General features: G+C 54.2%; 1 protein-coding gene across 3 annotated transcripts; it reads left to right on the top strand.

Moving 5' to 3' along the window:
- Nucleotides 1-230: 230 nt before the first annotated feature.
- Nucleotides 231-23,491, top strand: Sh3gl1 (SH3 domain containing GRB2 like 1, endophilin A2). 3 transcript variants are annotated; one of them, XM_038348093.2, is made up of 12 exons: nt 267-283; nt 2,042-2,102; nt 2,486-3,082; nt 20,103-20,171; nt 20,269-20,341; nt 20,732-20,875; nt 20,982-21,115; nt 21,201-21,359; nt 21,491-21,594; nt 22,064-22,188; nt 22,267-22,323; nt 22,517-23,491. In XM_038348093.2, exons 3-12 carry the CDS (start codon nt 3,038-3,040, stop codon nt 22,711-22,713), a joined length of 1,107 nt encoding a protein of 368 aa, XP_038204021.1. In that variant the 5' UTR covers nt 267-283; nt 2,042-2,102; nt 2,486-3,037; the 3' UTR covers nt 22,714-23,491. The 3 variants fall into 3 exon arrangements, with proteins under 3 accessions (XP_038204028.1, XP_038204036.1, XP_038204021.1); XM_038348100.2 differs by lacking the exon at nt 2,042-2,102 and having other exon boundaries at nt 231-283; XM_038348108.2 differs by lacking the exon at nt 2,042-2,102 and having other exon boundaries at nt 265-283; nt 2,181-3,082.
- Nucleotides 23,492-23,507: the final 16 nt, after the last annotated feature.

The raw sequence follows: 23,507 nt of genomic DNA, 5'->3' as shown, positions 1-23,507 counted from the left end.
ACGTCACGTGACAGCCCTGCCTCAGGAAAAGAGGTGCGCTCGGCGTGTCCTCGCGAGAACTGTGGCTTGTTTGCCCGAAAATCCCGCGGGAGGTGGAAAGAGGAGGGCTCCTTTCCGGCGGTTCTTGAGTGGCTGTGGAGAGCCGCGTTTCTACTGGTCCTATGAAATGTCAATCTAAGACTCCTCCCTTTTATTGGGTAATATTCTTGGAAAAAGGCGGGACGGTACGTCACGATCGGTGCCAGTGACAACTTGAAATTACGGATTAAAGCAGGAATCTGAAGTGAGTTTATCCTAATTAGTGATTGGTTGAAAGTAGCTACTGCAATTAAAATTGGAGATTACTTTCTTTCATTGTTAACTCATAAATTACTTCCCTTTTAACTATAAACTAATTTTTTAAAATTGTGAGTTGCTTTTCTGAAATGATGAACCGCTTTTGAAAAAAAATTACGATTTGTGTTATTTTTAAGTAGAATTTTCCGTTGTAAAATTATAAATTATTTTTTAAAATCGTGAGTTACTTTTTTAGTGTAAATTACTTTTAAGATATATTAATTTAAAAAAATTAATTGAGTCTGGTGGTGGGAGCTTTTAATCCTTGCACTTGGGAGGCAGAGGCAGGTGGATCTCTGTGAGTTCAAAGACATCCAAGTCTGCATAGCTAGTTACAGGCCAGCCAGCGATACACTGAATCAAAAAATTATTAATTGCCTATTTTATTTTATTTTATTTTGAGACAGGGTCTCACAGTGATGCCTTGCTGGCCTGGTACACACCAACCAGTTTCTAAGATATTTAAGCGAAGGAAGAAACCTCACCAGCAAAGAGCTCAGAACCTACAACAGTTCTTTTCTTTTTTTTAAAGATTTATTTATTTATTATGTACACAGTGTTCAGCCTCCATGTATGCCCGCATGCCAGACCGAAGTGGGTACCAGATATTATTACAGATGGTTGTGAGTCACCATGTGGTTACTGGGAATTGAACTCAGGACCTCCGGAAGGGTAGTCAGTGCTCTTAACCTCTGAGCCATCTCTCCAGCCCGAACAAATTCTTTTCTTGATGTTGTGGCTAGTAAGTGGGTTATTTGGCTAATAGTTTAATTAGTTTAATTGTATGAAATGCTTGAACCTCATCACCTTTGACTGCTGCAATAGAATTTGACTGAATTGTGCAGATCTTTTGGAGCCGATCCTACCGTTGTATACCTATCAACCCTGCACTTGGGAGGTGAAGACAGGAAAACCCAGAATAAAGTCCAAAAGGCCAAAGTAGGCTGAAGTTTGAGGCTAGCCTGTGGGTTGCTGGCATGCAGTCTCCAGTCCCCCCCCCCCTCTCTGTCACACACACACACACACACACACACACACACACATGGTTTTTGAAACCGGGCATGCTGTCATAGGCCTGTCATGGCAGCACCAGGGAGGTGAGACAAGATGATCAGGAGTTCAAGACCAACTTGTGCTATATATTGAGAACCCTGTCTCAAAAAAAACAAAACGACTCATAATCCGAACTATTTATAAAGGCTCCTTTAATCATGCCAATAAGGATGACACATACGTGTTCTTTTGTTCTGCTGCATTGCATTCTGTTGGAGTCATTTGGAACCTTCCAGAACTCCTTGGCTTCATGAAATCATTCAAATGTGTCAGCAATTTCACCACCAGATTTTTAAAATTCCTTCACCCTAAACATCTTCCTGTTCCTACTTTAGGATCTAGTTACTCATCACCCCATTTACTATTAATCTCCAAGTTACTAGGCTGGTGTTTAACTGGTTATGTAACCCAGCCGGCCTCAGACTCAAAGATCCATGTGTCTTGCTTTCAAGTGCTGGGATTAAAGGTGTGCACTGCCACACCTGGCATATTCTATATATGTTTTGAAATCTATAGCGCAGTTGATATAAGGGTTAAGGTGCATGTGTCAATCTGGGGAAGTTTCATCAAGGAGGTGACATTCCAGCCGCAGACACCCTTCCTTGTTTCGGTCGCTTTTGACCGAGCATTTTGATTTTGTTTTTGTTGTCAGAGCATTTAGTCACAGTCACGGGAAGACAAATGAAGACGCCTCTAAACTGGAGACTCTCTAGGTTGAGTTTTTAATGTCATTTTATTTTTATCTTTAAAACATGATTTTATGTTCTTTCTTTGTTGTCTTTTCGAGACAGGGTTTCTCTTTGGAGCCTGTCCTGGAACCAGATCTTGTAGACCAGCTTTTTAAGTTATGGGGATACAGGTGATCCTCGCGGCCAGGAGAGGGCGGACCTGGAGCTGGAGTTACCGGAGGTTGTGATGTGGGTGCTGGGAACCGAACTCCGGTTGTCGGGCAGGACAACAAGCCATGGATCCCTCTAGCCCCTAAGAGATTTTATTTTACTTTACTTTTTCTTGTTTCCATTTTATTCTCTATTTTATTTATTATGAGTTCCCGCGGGCCAGGATAGCCGTGAACTTTGACAGAATCTTTCCTTAGGAGCTCGGCGAGATGGCTGTGGGTAAAGAGCTTACAGCTGAGCTTGGAGATATGAGTTCGATTCCGGCGACTTAAATGGTGGAAGGCGAGACCCGACTACTGACTGCAGCGGTCCTCTGACCTCCACATGGGCTCCACGGCACGCGAACTGACTTTGACATTACAGCGATCTCCTTGGCTGCAGAGGGAGCCGCCTCTGGCCTCTCTAGGCTCCCCCTCTTTCGTTGGTGTGGGCGGGTTTTCGCCTACCTTCCAGCCGCAATGCGTTCTCCGGCCTGCAGGGGGCGCGCGCCCACAGAGAGGCGGAGCGCGGGCGCGCGCGCGCGGATTCCGGGGGTCGGGGGTGAGACGAGGTGGGGGCGGCACCGGAAGTATGCGGTTGCCATGTAATATTCCGGCCGCGCGTGCGCACTAGCGGGCTGAGGCGTCTCCGGGGCGGGCGCGTAGAGCTGGCGAAGTGCTTTGGCGGAGGCAGCGCGGAGGAAGGCGGTCGGTTCGGCGGCACCGGCGGAAACCTGAGTCCGGGCGGGACGACCGACGGAGGGAGGCGGCATGTCGGTGGCGGGGCTAAAGAAGCAGTTCTACAAGGCGAGCCAGGTGAGACGCGTCCGGGCGATCGGGACTTGGGCCTGGCTCGGGGGACCGCGGGCGAGCCGAGCTGGCTCCCTCAGGGTTGGCGGGGAATAGGAGACCCGTTTTCCGACTGTGCAGGGGCACGGGGTGTGCGCGTCTAGGCGGCTCTGAAAAAGCTCTGGAGGGCCGACTAGAGGGCTCCACCGCGAGGGGCTTGCCGCCAAGCCTTATGACGTGAGTTCGATTCCCGGGACCCCAGGAAGGAAGGAGGGAAACCCCCGTTTCCAGGCTGTGTACATCCGGACTCTCACTACATAACTTCATGCCATAGAAAATGTGTGTCTAGGCTGTTTTCAAAAAAAAAAAAAACAAAAAACTTGATACATTTACCAAGTCCACACAAGGCTTAGAAAATCTGTCCCATCTCTTTTATTTGGTATCTCTAAGATGGGTTGCAAAAACAAACGAAAAACTCCCAAACACTTGCCAGGTGGTACACATCTTTAGTCCCAGCGCTCTGGAGGCAGAGGCAGGCAAGGAGATCTCAAAGAGTTTGAGGCCAGCCAGGGTTACATAAGGAGACCCTGTCTCAAAAATGAAATAAAAAAGAAAAATCTCTTGGTAGACATTGTACCGAATTATAATGTACAGTGAAAAGTAATTTTCCAGGCTTCTGTTACAAAATGTCACAGGCTTTGTGTCCCCATTCCAAAACATGTATTTCTTTGAACGTTACATTGATATGGCTGTACCAGACTGTGCACTCCTGGGTACTTGGTCGTTCAGGTTCAGTGCTTCTTGGAGCATGAATCTGAACTGAAATTCTGCATTCTGTCTGCTGTGTTGACATTCAGGAGTTAGGTCTCCAGGTAGGCATCTGTTGCATCACTGAACAATGAGAACCTCACCCCCTGGGAGGAGCCCTGTTCATCTTGACAACAGATGTCTCTGACAACCTGTAACTAACAGCCCTCTGGAACTTTTTTGTTTGCTTTTTTGAGACAAGGTTTTGCTTGGTAGTCCAGGCTGGCCCAGAATTTCCTCCTGCCTCTGCCTCCAGGGTGCTGGGATGACAGTTCAAACTTGCCTTCATATATTGAAGGTCGGTCTTATATTGCCTTAAACTCCTGGGCACTGTGAGCCTGCTCCCTCAGCCTCTGAGTGCTGAGGCTTGGTCATAAGTCTCAGGCTTCTCCTTGAACAAACTCTTGTGTTCTCTGTCCTAGTCTGAGGCTAGAGTGGCCTCTTGTTCATTATCCCCCTGTCTCCGCATCCTGGTGCTGGGTTACGAACAGTTGTACCGAGCCTCACTAGTGAGATTAGTTTTGTAAGATAAATTCTCTGCAAGTGGATTGCCAAGTTCATAGCTGAGTTTTCTGTTGTCTGTTTTGGGTTTCTTTTCTTCTGTCTTTCCTCCCGACAGGTCTGTCTGTCTGTCTGTCTGTCTGTCTGTCTCTCTGTCTCTCTGTCTGTCTATCACACATACACGCACGCACGCATGCGCGTGCGCTGGGGACAGAACCCAATACCTTGTCCACAGTAGCAAATGCTCTCTACCTTAAGCTATGGCCCCTGCTTGATAATGCATGATTATGTGGGACAAATCTCAGACTGGGGGGTTACGCAGGTGGCTGAGGCAGGAGGATCAAAAGTTCATGGCCAAGTAAGTTCCAGAAACTTAAGGAGATGTTTCCAAATGAAACACTCGGCTGCCATGCCTGTTACCCTAGAGGTCCCCAGGGTCAGGACTGGTGTGGCAGTGTAAGGCTGTCTTCACTCTGTGCAACCCTCCCCCCCCCGCACCACTCTCATCTCAGAGGCCTGTCCCAGTCAAGGATGGTGGAACAGCCACGCTCCCCTTGTAGGACTCCCAAGTCGTTCTCAAAATGCAGAGAACAGAACAGAGCCTGGCCTTGTTGCCATAGTGTGGCCCCCGTCTGATAGGTTGTGGCAGGATTTTAGCTCTAAGTTTAGCTGTAAGCCAGGGCAACAGAGTACTAACTTGTCTGTATCTCAGAACAACAGCAGATGGTCTGGTGTGTAGCTCAGTTGGTAGGGTGCTTGTCTACCATGCAGGAAGCCCTGGTTTGTTAGAGTAGAAGGTTTACAAAGGGAGTTCCAGGGGTATGTAATGAAACTCCACTCAGAGGCATGCAAGTCATGGGTCCGTGCAGGGAGCCCTGTGAACATGCAGTTCGTTGCCTGGTTTTTCTGCTCCAAGAAGCCCCAGATGTGCTAATCCTGTGGCCGTGCAGTACAGCCTGAGACTTCTGGGTGTGGTACTGGCGCAAGGAGATTCCACAGAGAGATGAGCAACAGTGTGAGGAATTGCTTGGCTGTGCCTGCAAGAAGGGCTCTCCCCGTGGTCTGGAGAGGCCCAGCCAGAGGGAGCAGGCAGCTGGTGCTTGCTCTCACCCCAGGGGCCAAAAGGAATGGTTAAAGACATCTGGGCTCTATCTGTGGACCTTGGAGGGAGACTGGGGTTGGGGAGGTGAACTAAAGAAGGAAGTGCAGGAATGTTGAGTGTTGCAGTGCATGCCCTCAGATGGAGGTGAGAGGGTTTGCACCCATGCAGGAAGTACAGTAGGCAAGCTCTGTGCCTGAGATCCTTGGAATGTGATGCCAGCCTGGGCCTGAGGCTGTCCTCCTGTTTGAATCCCTGTGGCTCCAGGTCCCTCAGCTGGAGAAGTCTCTGGAGGCCTCTCCCCTGCTGATTCCCAGCAGGCACTGACAGAGGGACCCATTGGGGTGGCCACCAGACTTTGCCTCTTGGTGGGCCACCATCCAGCTTGCCTACAAACCTGGAAAGTCCAGCTCAGCTGAGGATCAGTTTACTGTTTTGACATTCCAGGGCCCTGTCCCAAAGAATGACTGCTGTGCCCAGGAGTCTGAGCCAGCTCTAAAGAGCTGCACACAGATGGCTCACAGCCCAGCCGCCTGCAGGATAAGAGTTTCCCCAGTTCCTCAACATCCCACTGTTTCAGCTGGGTCTCTCTCCTGCGTTTCTTTTTTCTGAGTCCCTGAAATATCATTTCTTATTAGAGAAGCTACAGGCTAGATGTGGCAGGGCATGCCGTAATCCCTGTGGGTTCCAAGCCAGCCTGGGCTACATAGTGAGCACCAGTAGGACAAGAACCTGGAGCTCAGCGTGTAGCGCTCTCACCAAGTGCTCCATCCCCAACTCCACCCCCACCCCCGTGTAGGAGCCCACACCTGTCTTCTGGAGGTGGAGGCAGGAGGATCAGTTCAACTACATAGTATGTTTGAGGCCAGCTTGGGTTACATTAGACCTTGTCACAGAAAAGATAAAAGAATCCTCAGCCCACACTGGCAGGAATCAGAAATGACTGGTTATGGAAAGAGGTTTGGAGTGTCAAGGCAAGGTATGGATGGAGCTGGAAGACAGGATAGGTAACATAGGCAATTTCTGGCGGGGAAGACTGTGGCTCTGGTCCCATTGATACAAAAGTCACAGGTCCCCAGCTCATCTCCCAGCTGAGCCTGCAGGTTAAATGTGAATGTGTAAAGTGAGCTTGGGTGTTGAGGGAAGTTGGGAGTTTCACTTCCTACAGGTGAGGCAGTGGAGGGATGGTGGCTCCTCTGTCTCCTCACACTGGTGTGAGTGTGGAGGACTGAGGGTTCTGAGGAAGTCTGGGTGCAGATGGAAGTGGCCTGTGAGTGGCTCAGAAGTTTGTTTGGTGTCTTCACTATTAGCCTGAGCTGACTGCTTTCCTGGTCATTCTGTGATGGCCTGGGGGTGAAGTGTAACTAAGATGGTGCTTGTGCCCCTGGAATGCGGACTTCACCCCACCCCCACAGCTCGCTTTTTGCCTGAGAGAAAGGGAAAGTTTGTAAAGAAGGATTGGTTGGTCTGATTTAGGAAGAAAATTGACAACTGCGTGGCTGTGGGGTACCAGGCAAGTGCTTGGTGAGCCCCCGCCTCCCCATAAGACACGAAGGCTAGGAGGGTCTGTAGACTTGGGACTCTGGGTTTGGAGTTGTAATGTTCTCTCTCTCTCTCTCTCTCTCTCTCTCTCTCTCTCTCTCTCTCTCTCTCTCTCTCTGTCTGCCTCCCTCTCTCCCCTCCCTCCCCGTTAGAGGCCTCTTGCCGGTGAGCATTCAGTGACACCCTGACCCTCACTTTGAGGCCACGTTTAATCTATGAGCTGAAAGTCCACCTGAGTCAGAACCCTGAGCTCCCAATGCAGCGCCCCAGCTAATCGTTCACCTAGGTGTGGTAGGCCACCCCCACCATGCTTAGACAGCCTGGGCATCTCCAGCTCAGAGCATCACAGCAGCAGCCACTGTGCCAGGAAGATGGGGACTGGCAGATCTTGTTATAAGTCCCATCCCCATCATCTGAGCGTCCCTATTAATGTGCCACTTCACTTATTAGTGTCCACTCCCCTCCTCCCTGTTCTTCAGCCTGGGCCCTTCCAGAGAGGCCCCTTCTATGTATATATGCATGCAGTGCACATACATGTATCTGTGTGTGCATATGTGTCCATTCCCCCCACCAAGCACAGCCTTTGGTTGGTTGGGGTCCTGGGACACAGCTGTACCCTCAAATCCCACTTCCCTGGTAGGATTTGAGAGGCCAAAGCAGGCAGCTGTGTGGGGAGGGGAGCCAGGCCCAGGTTTGGCTCTCTGCTTGGCACCCCCAGCTCCAGCCCAGGGCTTTTTTTCTTTTTCTTGTTGGGGAGGGCAGGGGTCAACCTGAGGTACCATCCACTGTTAGAACCTGGGACTCACCTAAGACTAGCGTGGCTGGCCAGGGTCCCCATGTCCAGCAGCACCGGAACTGCCAGTCTTCATCATAGCCAGCTTTTCATATGGGAGCTGAGATCAGTGTGGTGGGCACTGTACCAGCTGAGCCATCTCATCCCCTGTTTACTTTATTCCTCTGAGTTTTTTTTTTTAATTTTATTTTTTTAAATATTTATTATGTATATAATAGTCTGTCTGTGTATATGCCTGCAGGCCAGAAGAGGGGACCAGACCCCATTACAGATGGTTGTGAGCCACCATGTGGTTGCTGGGAGTTGAACTCAGGACCTTTGGAATAGCAGCTGGTGCTCTTAACCTCTGAGCCATCTCTCCAGCCCCTCCTCTGAGTTTTTGTTTGTGAGATGGGGTCTCAGTCTATCACCTAGGCTAACAACACACTCACACCCTGTGCTGGGGTCATGGCTGTGTGGTCTCTGCTGTCTGGTCCTCTCTTGAGCTCTCCCTGGAAAGCTAGAGAGAGAACTGCAGCTTCTGGCAGCTGCCCTGCTCAGCCTCTCCCTGCCAGGGTCACCCCTGCTGCCTGGGTGGGCGCCCCCTGCTCCCTCTTCCTGCCCTCTGCAGGTCTGCAGGATGCCTCATCTTCCTTTTCCGTTCAGCTCCTAGAAAACCTGCTGATTTGAGCCCCTGGGGGTCATGGGACAACTTCCCAAGCACCAAAGGAACACAGCTGTGGCTTCCTCCAGGGCCCTGACTCAGCACCTGCGGGCTGACCTCTCTGGAGGACTCCCATAGGCGGGTTCCTTCCTTTCTGGTTGATCCTCAGTGCTAGCCCCCTGGGATATGTGGGGGGTGGCTGACTCCTGAGAACCAGCGTGTTTACTCAACATTTCAGGGTGACACAGGTGACAGGTGCCCGACTGCGTTGGCCTGGGTCACCAAGTCTTGTGAGTGGAGACTGTGCCCACGTTGAGCTGGGTCCCTGGCCTGCATGGGGACCGTGCCCAGAACTATGTAACTATGTAACAACTCAAGGGCCACAAAGGACTTCTGGGGTCCAGTCTGTGTTGTCCCCTAGCATTTTCTGGCAGAGTTTCAGGGTCACACTGGAGACAGGTGTTGTGTGTGCCATCAGACCAGTCTGCACAGCTCTTCCCACACCCCGCCAAGCTGTACTGTGCTTGCCCCACCTCTCTGGTGCATTGTGCCTCATGCACCTCTCTGTGCCTGGTCTTCCACCCTCTGCCCATCCGTCACAGACATGGCTGGCTGCTGGCGTCTCGGTGCTGAGTGGGGCAGCCCTGGCACTCTGGTGTCACTCTCATGTCATCAGTACGCTCTGCTGTTGCGTGGCATGCTCCTACAGGCAGGCCCCGCCAAGCCCGTGTCCTGCTGCGTGATACCAGCTGACAGGCTGATCACAAAGGCAACACCAAGGTGGCCTCCTGCTCAAAGCTAAGAATGGGGCTTCCTCTCTGTGGCCTCCCACAGTGTCCCTGGCCTGACTTCTTGGGCACTTGAGGGAACTGGGTCATTTGAAACTTGGCCAGGAGCAGGTCCGACTGGTCTTACAGAGGAATTAGCCTGGCTATAGCCTTCTGGCCTTAGGATGCACCTCCAGCACTAGGGAGAGGCTGCACTAGGCCGAGCTTTGGAACCGTGGGGTGGCAGGAGCTGATGGAGCAGGCTGAGGACAGCCAGGCCTTGGGGGGGGGGGGGACCCGTCTCCATACACCTCGGTTCACCGCTGGGGAGACGGACTGGCCTGCCTTGCACCTCATGCACCTGCTGTGACACACTACCTGACACTCACAGCCACCTTGTCCCCTAGGTTCCCCCTCCATCCCAGTGCTGTTTGTGAGCCATTCCTTGGCACCAACCACTCCCTCCCCCATGACCTCCATCCCAGCACCGAGTGTAGTTCCAGCCACCTTTCCCCAGCTTGCCTGCCAGCACTCATGCAGACCTGTAGGAGCCAGGCCTCACCCCGCAGCCTGACTCCTCCCTTCGCAGGAAGAGCTTTCCTAGTTTACTTCTGAGACATTCTTACTTTCACCCAGCCTGACAGGAACTCACAGTCCTGTCCCAGCTTCCCAAGTGCTGAGGCCACTGGTGTTCGCCACCAAGTCCAGCTTAAAACTCCCTTTTAAACCCACCTTTAGTAGGTTCTTCCAGACTGTGACATATTGGCAGAAACCTCACCTAGAATCTCCCAGTGAGGGGGTTGGGGAGTGGCTGGGGTGGAGCTCCACCTAGCCCCTGTCTGGGCAGGGGCTCTGGCTCCAGCAGGAGGGGAGTCTTGATGTTTTTGCTTGACACAAGTAGATAGCTATAGTTTCAGATACACAGGGAGAGAGTGGCAGAGCGAATTCTCTGCTCCACAGTGAATGCCCAGATCTGTGGCAGGTTTGGGAGCTCTGCAAAGCTCAGTCATGCCCACCCAGAAGTTTCTCTTGGCCCTAGGTAGCTGTAAAATAATCTTCATGGGAAGGAATACTGTTCTCACCACATGACCTTCTCTGGGAGTCAGTCACCTTCCCTTGTCAGCCTCATCCTAACTCCCCGGTGTCCAGCCCCACTTGCACCCATGATCTCAGGGAAATTGGGGTCTAGCAGGTTTAGGTTTGTGTCAGAAGACAATTGGTAGCCACTGGAGGACTTGGGGGCAGCAAGGTTGCAGGGGCCAGGAGGGCGGGTTGGTAGTTAGTGGCTTCTTTTAGCGACTGTTCAGACATCACCATGGCCAGCAATGTCAGTAGCCAAGTGCAGTCCAGCCCCGCTGACTTTCAGCGGGACAGTATTTGATGTCATTGCTGTCAGGGCTCAGCCCAGCAGTGAGTAGAGAGGCTCTCTGAGGTCCTTTCTACCCTCACCAGCGGGGCTTGCAATGCCTGTGCGAATGCATAATACCAGCTGCTGGCAGTGCCTGGTGAGGTGGCGAGCTGCACTGTCCCTTGGCTGTGCACCCCAGACCTGCGGGACACGGGTCATCTCCCTTCCTCAGTGTAAGACACAAGAAGTTTCTGACGAGATCTAGAATGAGTTCTATTGGCTGGGTTCAGCAAGATGGCATGGGGCTCTGTCAACGGGACGTGGCAAATCATGACCCACATTCTGCTAAATGGTGGTTGGAAACCTGGTTTGTGTGAACTGTCCATGAGCCATCACTGCCCTGGCTGTCCTTTGTCCTAGTGGAGGTGGAAGACATATGAGTCTCACTGATTTTTTTTTTTCCTTTGGTTGGTTGGGTTTTTGTTTGTTTGGTTTGTTTGTTTGTTTGTTTTCCTTTTTTCAGGTTTTTTTTTCCTTTTTTCATTTTTCAAGACAGGATTTCTCTGTAGCTTTGGAGCCAGTCCTGGAACTCACTCAGTAGACCAGGCTGGTCTTGAACTCATAGATACAGAGGTCCGCCTGCCTCTGCCTCCCGAGTTCTGGGATTAAAGGCGCAGCGAGTCTCGCTGTTTTTACACGTGGTTGTCATGTGGCTGGCCCCTTGCACAGGTGCCCTGACTTTTTATGGGAGCCCTGCCTGCTTGCTGTGTCTGTATCTGTGTCTGTGATCCTGGCCTGGGAAATCACCAAGTCATTCCATTGGTGTGACCCTATCCAAGCCTAGAGCCATGGGTACCGTGTATTTAAGCCCTTGTGGAAGGTGATATTTTAGCCACCCTGCCATGTTGTCCATGCCTAGAAGCTTCAGACAGCTCAGGAGGCTCCCAGGCACACAGTTGGCCCTGTGCTCTGAGAATCAGGACTGCCAGCCAGAACATGGGGTCCTAGTGCTCAGGAGGCAGAGGCAGGAGGATCACCATAAATTGAAGACAGAGACCCATTGGACTCCTGTGCTTGGTTGGCCATGCCCATCACTTTGAGCCCCTGGCACCCAGCCTCTGCATTCCCAGCACAGCTGCCTGGTGCAGTTCCCCTGCATCCCCAGGATTGGCACACACACCGGGGTCTGAGCTGGCACCTGTGCCTGTGTTCCTAGAGGGACCAGAGACTGCCATGCTATCTTTTCCCAGCTCCCAAAGCTTCCCACCAAAGGATAGTGCGGCCTCCACACTGTGGGCTCCAGTCAGTGCATGTGCTTTTTAGGTGGCTTCCTTAGCGCGGTGCTCGTGCATTATCGGGTCCCTAGGGTGAGGAAGTGGGTAAGCCTTGCAGAGAGAAGCTTAGTTTGCCATGCTGGTGTTGTGCCATGGATTAGGGTGAAGGACTCCAGTGTCCTCCCAAACCAAGGGCCCTATGCTGATGGCTAAGGGGATGTGTTGAGTGGGGTCTGACCTGCCTTTGCTCTGAGAGCCATGGTCACCCTGCTTTAGTCACTGAGCCACATGCCTAAGAGAGGCTTGTCCTGGCTCAGTCGGGAGATCCAGCCCCTGCCTGTTGGCCTTTTGTGTTTTAAGGACCCTACTGTCCCCAACAAGGGCACACTCATTGCTCTGAAGACCAGGCCCAGTACCTGGATGTAGTGTGGAGCTGCGGGCCGGCTTCCCGCCGCCCGGCTCCCGGCCACCAGCTAGCTTATGCCCTGAAATAACAACACACAAATTGTATTCTTTTAAACACTGCCTGGCCCATTAATTCCAGCCTCTTACTCACGTCTTGACTAACCCATATCTAATAATCTGTGTAACACCACGAAGTGGTGCCTTACCGGGAAGTTTCTAGCTTACGTCCATCTTGGGCTGGAGCTTCATTGCGTCTGTCTCCCTGAGGAGAGGCATGGCGGTCAGTCTAACTTAGGAGAGGCGTGGCATCTGTCTGAGCCATCTACCTCACTTCCTTCTTCCTGTTCTGTCTACTCCACCCAGGGCTGGCCAAGGCAGTTTCTTTATTAACGAATGAAATCAACAGATAGATAGAAGATACACCTACATCACCTGGACCTTTAGGATGGTCAGTTCCTTGTGAGAGAAGACAGCCAGTGTCTCGAATCTTTGTCCCCATTACTAACCAAAGGCATTGGGATCCCTTCAGGGTCTCTGCTCACCCTATGCTCTGCAGAACTGACCTTCAGCTCTGCATACTTTACCCCTGGGCACTTGAAAAGAAGCCACTGGTCACAGGCACCACTGCATGGTCCTTCAGGGAGCTGGTGGTGTTCAGGTTGGTCCAGAGGGTGTCCCGTACCCCATAACCCTCAGCAGCACTTGCCTGCAGCGACAGGAGCTGACCGTGTCCACAGGCACAGGCTTTAGATGGGTGAGCACTGCTGAGCCTGGTGCCCTGTACAGAATGGACTGGCTGGGCTCCTCCCCTTGGTGTCCCTCTTCTTCACCTGCCTCCACACACCTGCCCACTCCTTGTCCTCAGCCGGACATAGTGCTGCCCATGGCCTGCTGGAGGGGTGTGCTTCTCCCTCCTGAACCTCACAGAGAAAAATAATAGCTGGCCAGATGGTGGTGGCACATGCCTTTAATCCTAGCCCTTGCAGGCAGAGGCAAGAGGCAGAGGCAGGTAGATCTCTATGAAATTGAGTCCAACCTGGTCTACAGAGCAAGTTACAGGACAGCCAGGGCTACACAGAGAAACACCTCAAAAAACCTTTAAAAAATAGTTATGTGAGCAGTAGCAACTGGACAGGGCAGACCTAGGGGTCAGCACGTGAGCATCTCCGATGTGTGCAGTGTTGTCTGACTGATAGGGCCAATGATGGGCGACCTCGGTAGGAAGGCTGAGTGACTCATGGAACACATGGCCTAGTAGAATTCAGATGCGGGAAGAAGAGGGCACCAAGCACAGATGCCACCCAAGTGTCACCATGCTGTGTACTTGTCCCCACTCATAGCTGGTCCCTCCCTGCAGCTGGACCGAGGGCAGAAAAGCTTGGTACTGCTGTCATCCTGGGTTGAGGGTGGGCAGTGTGAGATACTTGGTGACACAGTAGTGGAGGCGGTCGGGAGACTTGGGGTGTGGGCATTTTCTCCATAAACTCAAAATGAAGAGTCCTGTGAATGCCGGGAGTAGGCGTGAGAGCCATCAGCTTGTGGCCCAGAGTCTGCTCAGTGTCCTGAGGGTGGCCATGTCCTTACCTGAGGTGGGGACATAACTACCCAGACAGAGCAGGGAAAGTAGGGTCTTTAGAAGGGTGTGGTCACCAGGCTGGCTGCACAGGGGTTAAGGGGCAGTGAGCCACGCAGGGATGAGTTGGCCGCTGTGGGAACATGTGGGTTTCCCAGCCTCCCTCACCCCATCCCTGTTGTCATGCAGCCGTCAATGATGCAATTGATAGGACACAGTCCCCCTCCCTATCCTGAGGAGCTTGGGTAGGTGTCACTGGTACCCAGGGCTGGGTGCCTGTAGAGCATCACCATGCCCATGCTTGAGTTCTTTTTGGCTTGCTGTTGGCGGTTAGACACAGCCTTGGCCAGGCCAGGCAGGCTCTCTGCCACTGAGCTGTGTCCAAAGTTCTGCCTTGTTTGTTTGTTTGTTTTTTTCAAGATAGGATTTCTGTGTACCCCTGGCTGTCCTGGAACTCGCTCTTTAGACCAGGCTGGTCTCAAACTCACAGAGATCCGCCTGCCTCTGCGTTTCAAGTACTGAGATTAAAGTATGAGCCACCACCACCCAACTTGCTTTGCATTTTTAAAAGCAAGCTAGCCTCAGACTCACTGTGCAGGGGAAGATGACCTTGAACTCCTGGTCCTCCTAGCTCCCGCCTGAGTGCTGGGGTGACAGGGGTGCCCATCATGCCTCTGCTTAGAAAAGGGTCTCTCTGCCACCTCCTCCCCCCCTCCCGTGGGGCAGTGGCTGCTGAGGTGCTGCTCCACCCATGTTACAGCTGAGGAGCTGAAGCAGGAGGACTGGGTCTGGGGTTTCGTCTTTGTTTTGGGTACTGAAGATGGAATCCCAGGGCCTCTGCGATACCAGGAGAATGCTTTCCTTACCGGCTCAGGACTTTCATCCTGGCTCTGAGGGACAGGCTCCCAAGCAGAGGCTTCTCCCTATCGTGTGTCACCAGACCTTGTGGGCACACCTATGGTGACTTAGCCTTGCCACACTGAGGGTTTATTTTCTCAGTAAATATTATCTCAACAAATACCCAGTGCCCATGGTCTGCTGGTCTGGCATCTAACTCAGCATCTGCAAGCAGGTTAGCAGACCCCAGCAGTGGGGGTGCCAGTCCCCGCCTCACTCGCCCAGCTCTCCCCAGGTCACTGTCCCGACCTGCCCATGTGTCTGTCCCTTGTTACCCAGGTCTGCTGTGATTGGTGCAGATTGTAGTCTCGGGAGGCTCAGCAAGGTTTGAGCCAAAGAAACCTGTCATTTCTTCCTTTGTGTCCTGTGACACAGCCACACATCACCCCCACCATCCAGGTCTCTAGGGTGCAGACAGACAAGACAGCCAGGGCTGGGACTTCCAAGAGCTGCAGAAACCCTGGCATGGCCCACAGAAGGCTGCTCAGACAGAAAATAATAGGGGAGGGGGCAGAGCCCCTCCTGCTGAGGGAGGCCAGTGATAAGCAGCCTGGAGCCTAAGGCTCTGACTCCTCAGAGCTGGAGGGGTGGGAGGGGTAGGAGGGGTTTGGGGTCCTTAGATCTGTCTCCCCCATTTTTCCTACATGAGGGAACTGAGACTTCTATTGGGACTCACACCTGATAGCTAGCCTATGCTCCCAGGTGGCAGGTGGGCCTTGCCGGTCAGCCCTGCACCCATGAAGCCCTCCCTCATCCCAGCATGGGTGGAGCCAGGCTGGACCGTCCCTCAGGGAAGCAGCAGCAGCTTGCCCCGTGGGCCTCAGGTGACTGCTGCCCCATTTGTTTGTGGTTTGGCTTTTCTTTCTTTTTCTGAGTTTTCATCTGACGTTGATTTTCCCAGCATGTAAGGCACAGCCCTCCTGCCTCACCCGGCCAAGAGCCACCTGGGTAGTGGGTCCCAGGACAGTTACCGTCAGGCATCACTTCATCTCAGCCTCTGACAAGGCCAAGTGCACACAGGGCCAGCCAGTACCATTCATGCTGTGGGACAGAGGGTTAGGAACCCCACCCAGCTCAGAAGTGTAGGGGGTGCAGGATGCCTGAGACCACCTCTGCTTTCTACCTTTTGACCATTTACTGCCTGGGGTGAGCCTGCCCACTCACCACCTCCTCCTCTGTGACCTAAGGCTCCGTGGTGTCAGCCACCTCTGCTGATCTTAGGTCCTGGCCCAAGGGAAGGCAAGCAAGGGAAGGGGCTGTGGGGTACAGTCATCATCCACTCTGCCCATGAAGAGCAGAGCCTGTTGGTGTCCTCGTATGCTAGGCCTGGACAGTGAGGAACACCTGCCAGGCCACTAAGATAAGACACTGGTGACGGTGTGTGCTGAGCTCTTTCCCATGGATGCACTCTGGAAAGACTTGGGAGACAAACAGGAAGTGACAGACAGTGGATCAGGCTGTGTGTGGCCTTGTGCAGATTCCTACTGTCCCAGCCAACACTGAGACCCCAGACTGTCGTAGGAAGGCAGTGGGGACTGCCTAGGGCCCAGAGCAGAGCCTCAGGTGTCTTTTGGCCATGTCAAGAAAGAAGCCCTTGGCGAAGTCAGGCCTGACCTGACCCCAGCAGCCAGCCTCCTGCAGTTGGCTTGTCCCAGAGTCTGCGGCATCATGAGAGGCCTGGAGCATTCTGCTGTGGCCCTTGTCCTGGTGATTATCACCTGAGAGCCCACAGTCTGTGGCTCCCAAAGCTCAGTTCCCACACCAGCCTCAGCCCACCACAAAGGGCTGCCTCCTCCCTGTATGCTCCTGGGAGCCTGCTTAGGGTTCCCACCAGGAGATCTGAGTGATTGCAGGCACCACTGCCACTCATGCTAACCAAGGCAGTCTGTGGAATTACTACACCCTGGCGGCACAAGGTGTGGGACTTCCTGGTAGGCCAGAGGAAGTTCCTTCATGCCTACTGTCACAAAAGGAGGCAGTGGCTTGCACAACCAGCAAATTCCAAATATTTATGAGAGCCTGTGATGTGTGATAAGGGCCTATGATGCCTTCCTGAACACAGCGGTGGCTCCTGTTGACACCCTGCTCACTCCACATCCTGGTATTGCTGTTTTGAGCAATGGAGACCTGTGTCTGACCCCGGGGTGTGCCATTACCTCCAGGGACCAGGATCCTCCATGGGGCAGCCACCTTCCTGCATGTCCCCTCCCATTTTATTTTTTAAAACATTTTTCTTTTGTAATTTTTTATTTTATGTAGACTGGTGTTTTGCCTTCATGTATGTCTGTGTGCGGTGTCAGATCTTGGAGTTACAAACAGTTATGAGCTTCCATGTGGTTGCTGGAAATTAAATCCAGGTCCTCTGGAAGAGCAGTCAGTGCTCTTAACGACTGAGTCATCTCTCCAGCCTGTCCCTTCCCATTTTAGCGTGTAGGCAGGGGACTCGAAGCAGCTTATAGAAGAACCTTACCCAAAGGTCTGGGTTCTGGCCTTCACTCTGTGCCTCTGGGGAACTGGAGGCACCTGACTGGGGAGGACACTTGAGTTGGGTCCCTGTCAACAATACCCCCATTCTGGAGAGTTCAGTGGGCCTGCTCTGTCCTTGATTGCTCCCCACCTAGAGCAAGGCGTAGGCATGGGGTAGGTCAGGCTTGGGTGTGTGGGGCTCTGTGGCTTTGCTCAGAAGGAAGGTATGGGGTGGAAACTGAGAAAGAGGGGTGGCTGTGACTCCCCAGGCTCAGTCTACTCCTGCCCTGAGGTCCCCAACTGGGGACACAGAGTCTGCGTATAGCAGGACAGAAGGCTAGGTTGCAAGCTGTCCCTCTCTCTACGAACTGGTGACCACTAGGGACCTGGTGTGGCACCCACACACCTCCCTACTCTCATAGCCTTTCTACCCTATGTCCTGTCCATGCCACCACACCACACCCCCACCCTGTGCTCTCGGGGCCAACATGGGCTTCCGGTGTCCTGCGGATGGTCGCAGTATCCTGTGAATGCTGTGTCTGCCGTGATGCTGCCACTGGTAAACTGAAGCGAGTGAGCCTCTGCCTACACCATCAGGTCCTTCAGAGTGTCCTCGTGCCCTACAGGACGGCCCTCACCTATGTCAGCCTGCCCCATATTCTCGGTCGTGGGCCAGGTCCCTCCAGGAACAGGCTGTGCAGAGGAACAGCAGCTGTGAGCTGCTGTGCATGAGGTTTGGGTCCACCAGACAGCATGGCCATCCATAGACAGTTCTCATGCACTGTGGTATTGGACAGCAGGCCCCAGTTTGACCCTCTGGGTCACTGTGACGAAATGCAGCATGGAGCCACCCTTTGCCCACCCCACCCCCTTTCGTGCCACTATCTTTGTTGCTCAGACTGAATCTCCCATGGCCACTAATCACCTTTCCTTACTATGATAAAGGAACATGACCGTCCAAGGGTGGTGGCCAGGCAGGGCAGGGTGTCAGCTCCCATGTTCCCTGCAGAATCCTTACTCTGCCTAGCTTCTCTGTCACCTCCCTCATGGCTCCTCTGCACTGGGCAGCCACAGCATTCCCCCTGCCATACTTAGTCTGGCCATGCTGGCGCAGAGCTGGGGGTCTCATGCTCGGGGCAAGTCTCTACCCAGTGGTGGCACCTCAGTCTCTGTGATCCCATTGGGAGACCCATCTCCCTGTTTTGTGTACCCCCACCCCATGTGCCTGGTTTACAGATGACATTGTCAACAGAGGCTGTGCCAGGCAGACCCAGCAGGTGTGGCGGACCCACCAGCTCCTGTCCTGTGGAAACAGGCCGGCCAGAGGATTGGGCAGTCTTGGGGCATGTTGGCTTGAGCTAAGGTCCCTGGTGGTGTTGGGCTTAGCTCACCACTACCCAGTTTGCCCCCCATGGTGACTGCAGCAAGGCAGCTCTTAGCAGGAATGTGATCTCCCACAGAGCTGGCACTCTCTGCTGAGAACCTAGGTGTTTGCATTGCCACCATGCAACCCCTGCTGTATTGTGGGCAGCTGCGATGGTCCCCACAGACCTGTAAATAGTCCTGTACCCTGTCTTCTTGCTCTGTGGAGTGCAGGCGTGTTTCTCCCACTTTCCCTCCATGCCCAGGAGCTATGGAGGGCACTGATGGTCCTTCTACAAAGGAGCCCAGAGTGTGAGGGTGCAGCTTGCTAGTGACATGTATGGTGGCCAGGATGGGAGCCCCAGTGGAGCTCTTGGGCCTTGGGGAGACTGGATTCCCAAATCACAGGTATGCTTCAGGCTCCCCTCTTCCTGCCTCATTGCTCTACCTGAGACTCCGGGTCCCCAGGCCCAGGTGCTGTCCCCCGGAAGCTGTGGCCCTGCCTCACTTCTCTGCTTTTACCAGAAGAGCCAGGCCTTGTGGTGGGCGACATCCTGCCTCTGCTCAGCCTGGAGAAGCGAAACCAGCCTGTAAAAGCCAATGGGGCTCCCTGGGAATACCCAAAGGAGGTAGCCTATAGGGCCTGCTCTGGGAGAACTATAGCTACAGGGGCTGTGGGGGGCCCTACTCTCTTCCTGTCTCTACCCCGAGCCCTGTCCTCTCTGAGAGAGGTTCTGGGGAACCCCAGAAGCAGCCCTGTTCAATGGGCAGACCAGAGAGCCTGGAGGACTTCTTCAGAACATGGTAGGTGGCTACTCACAGTCACAGGGCTGGCAGGTCACTTCCTGATGTGTTTGGTCACTTCCTCCCAGGGCATTCTACACAGTCCTCCTTACTGCCTTGCCTGTGATATGAGGCACCACATGGTCCTTGCAAAACCCTTGCCTGTGTCAGGTAACAGCTCAGAGTCGGGGGCACCAAGGCCGTGGCCCATGAAAGCCTCACTGGCATCGTTCTCTCAGGCCATTCTGCTGTTCTACATATGGGGTGTGCATACCCCATGTGGGGTGACCAGGCAATGACTGCCCTGCTTGTCCCAGAGGATGGGTGTGATGAGTGAGGATGGCTGTGGTAGACAGACTGGGGGAGCATGAGGTCTTGTGCCCCAGAGGGGCGATAGACACTGTTCCGCATTCAGATAACACAGGCACTTGGGGCTCTCTGCCATATGCCTGGGTCTCCAGCACCCTACCCCAGGCTCTCAAGTTCTGATTTCCTTGAGGGGCCATCCTTATTGTGGGTATCATTGTTACAGTGGCAAGCACCAAGGATTCAGGAACACAGGAGTCTCCTGAAGCCTGCAGTACCCATATACGCAGGACACGGTACAAGCTCACGTGGGGCCTGCTTTGCCTCTCCCAAAGTGACCGGGTCAATAACTGTGAAAAGTGGACAGTCCCCACAAGGTGCTGGGTTGCATCACAGCACCCAGACTCCCCGTCAGCCTGTCTGTCCCAGAGGCTGCGTCCCCTCCTGTGCCCTCACATGCCTCCTTCCTTCTACCCAACAGCTGGTCAGCGAGAAGGTTGGCGGGGCCGAGGGCACCAAGCTGGACGATGACTTCAAAGAGATGGAAAAGGTAGGGGTCCCAGGCACAGTCCGCACTTCTGGAGGACAAAGGGGCCTGCACCACTCTGCCTCGGTGCCCGATGTTCCAACACTGACTTTCTTCACAGAAGGTGGATGTCACCAGCAAGGCCGTGGCAGAGGTGCTGGTCAGAACCATCGAGTACCTGCAGCCCAACCCAGGTAGGTCACCCGGAAGTGACCATGGCCCTCCTGACCTCTCTTCTCCTCAGCACCACATACAAGGGTCCCTTCTGCTGACTTGCTGGGCTGGTGTGCAGTGGGGCCAGGTCTCCCCCGGGGCACAGGTTGGAGATGGGAGGAGGTGGAGTCCAGGGCCGTGGAGCAGACCGCAATACCAAGACCATGGCCTCTACAGTCTCCAGACACTTCCTGAGGAGGCCTTAGGGAAGGGACATGTGGGATTGGTCCCTTCTTTGTTGAGTTGCCAAACCCCTGGGAGGGCATGAGAAGACACTCCTGTCACTTGGCCCACCGGCCAGCACAGGATATGTGGTCCTGGTCCAGGGGAGAGGAGCCTGTGGGTCCCACCTGAGCCATCTTCCCTTGCAGCCTCACGGGCTAAGCTGACAATGCTGAACACTGTATCGAAGATCCGGGGCCAAGTGAAGAACCCTGGCTACCCACAGTCAGAGGGGCTGCTGGGCGAGTGCATGGTCCGCCACGGCAAGGAACTGGGCGGAGAGTCCAATTTTGGTGAGGGGCAGCTGAGGGGTCGGGTGGGGAGGGCAGCCATGTCCCATATTCTGACCTGCCTTGGTATGTGGGGAACTCTGCCTGTGACAGCCTCCCCTCCCTTCAGGTGATGCCCTGCTAGATGCAGGCGAGTCCATGAAGCGCCTGGCTGAGGTGAAGGACTCACTGGACATCGAAGTCAAGCAGAATTTCATCGACCCGCTGCAGAATCTGTGTGACAAGGACCTGAAGGAGATCCAGGTGCCGCCCCATGCCTGGGTCCGTGGGTAGGCGGGGAGGGTGTCCCGTGCAACTGTGCTGCTCCATCACGTGTCTGCACCCATAGCACCACCTGAAGAAACTGGAGGGCCGCCGCCTGGACTTTGACTACAAGAAGAAACGACAGGGCAAGATTCCTGATGAGGAGCTGCGGCAGGCCCTGGAGAAGTTTGAGGAGTCCAAGGAGGTGGCAGAGACCAGCATGCACAACCTCCTGGAGACTGATGTGCGTGTTGGGCGGGCCAAGGACCCAGGACACCATTCCACAAGGATGAGGGTGCTGCCCTCCCAGACTAGGGTGCTGGTCCTCCAGGGCGGGTGCATGGCCATGTCATCTGGCCCCTTTCCTGCCCACAGATTGAGCAGGTGAGTCAGCTCTCAGCCCTGGTGGACGCCCAGCTGGACTACCATCGGCAGGCAGTGCAGATCCTGGAGGAGCTGGCAGACAAGCTGAAGCGTCGGTGAGTGGTGGCTTCTCTCCCGCCCCCAGCAGTTCCTGTGCGCCCTCTGCTGGCGAGCATGGGCTGTGCACCCAACCTGCCAGGCCAGGCACAGGCTTCAGTTGTGCTGGGTTGTATCAGTGAAGGGTCCACAGAGCTGTGTGTGTTAACAGCAGTAGGTCCCAGAAGGGAGTTGGCAGTGGTGGTGTGAGCCAGAGAATGAGAAGATGAGGGAGTTAGCGAGGTCAGCTGCCTGAGTTCACATTCTTGACCTGCTTTTGTCAGGTGGCAGCTCCCCGGGTGGCCAGGGATGTCACTGTGCATTCTCACTGCACAGGGTGGCTTGAGGGCAGAGGTGGTTGGCAGTCTCTGTGGATACCCGTGCTTGGGACTGGCTTAGGTTAGGGCCAGCCCTTGCCCTCAGGCGGCAGCAGAAACAACAGGGTGGAAGAAGAGGTATGTGGGAACTCTGGGCTTTGCATTCCTGCAGGGTGCAGGAAGCCTCCTCGCGCCCAAGGAGGGAGTTCAAGCCCCGGCCGCGGGAGCCCTTCGACCTTGGAGAGCCAGAGCAGCCCAATGGGGGATTCCCCTCCGCCCCAGCACCCAAGATCACAGGTAGCAAAGCCCCATGGCAGGTTCCCCGGGCTGGAGATGGCGGTCCAGCCACTCACACCTGCCCTCCTCCACAAACAGCTTCCTCGTCATTCAGATCAGCAGACAAGCCTGCCAGGACCCCCAGCAGGAGTATGCGTGAGTGTCCAGGGGTGGAGGTGGCTGCTGTCTTGGGGGGAAGAGAGGGAGAGAGGAGACTGCCTTCCCCCAACCACTACCACAGCTGCTGCAGGTTGCTAATTTGGGGTCACCAAAGTATCAAAGCAGGGCCAACCTCCACCTGCCTTGGCCTATCTGCTGTCCTATCCTGACACCCCTACCCTGATCCCAGCACCCCTGGACCAGCCAAGCTGCAAGGCACTATATGACTTTGAGCCTGAGAATGACGGTGAACTGGGCTTCCGCGAGGGCGACCTCATCACACTCACCAACCAGATCGATGAGAACTGGTACGAGGGGATGCTGCACGGCCAGTCGGGCTTCTTCCCGCTCAGCTATGTGCAGGTGCTGGTGCCCCTGCCTCAGTGACGCGCCTGCACCCTGACTCCCTGCACGTTGTGGCAGCAGTCTAACGCCAAGGTGCTCTCGAAACACTAACGTTCCTCCAGGGGACCCTCCTCCTCACTCTCCCAGCCCTGGGCCCCCATCCTAAGACTTGGGAAGGCCCACCCTGAGGTCCTATTGCCTTCCTGATGGTGGCAGCTCCCACCTGTTTCAAACCCTCCCAGCCCGTTGCTGGTGATGGGCCCTGGCCCCTTCTCCAGGCTCCCCAGAAGCAGGCGGGCCCTTGGAGTCCCCATCCTGCAAGCTGAGGCTGGCCAGTACCCCAACTTGACACAGAAATGCTTAGCACCAGCTATACATGCAGAAGTGCACACAGCACACATGTGCATACCTCCCACGGGACCACAGAACCAGCCTCAGCCCTGCCGAAGGCCAAGCACAAAGGCCCCGAAGAGAAGACATTCCCAGGTCCCTGGCACTTTCCTTTGAGACAGCTCCATTGCTACCTGTCCATGTGACTCTGCACCTGTAGGCTACCACAGGCAGCTGGCAGGTCCATTCTCCGACCAGCAGGCCTGCCATAGCCCAGCTCTGCATCGTACCCTGCCAGGTGCCAGCAAGTGAGGCCTCCAGCTTGGGCTCAGTCACATTACTCTCTACAGTGTTCCCACAACCTATGGCTCATCCCTGACATGTGGGGCCACCTCCACATCCCCAGTGGGCAACAATGTCCCGCTCCAGCCCGGGCTGAAGTGAACTCTACTCCTGATTTTTTAAAAAGTATTAAATGTCTCTTTCTACAGCCATTGCCACATCTT

Source organism: Arvicola amphibius, chromosome 1 (genome assembly GCF_903992535.2).
Source record: "Arvicola amphibius chromosome 1, mArvAmp1.2, whole genome shotgun sequence".
In the NCBI taxonomy this organism is placed as follows: domain Eukaryota; kingdom Metazoa; phylum Chordata; class Mammalia; order Rodentia; family Cricetidae; genus Arvicola; species Arvicola amphibius.
Note: the sequence above shows the minus strand (reverse complement) of the source record. Positions and strands in the feature narration are given on the sequence as shown.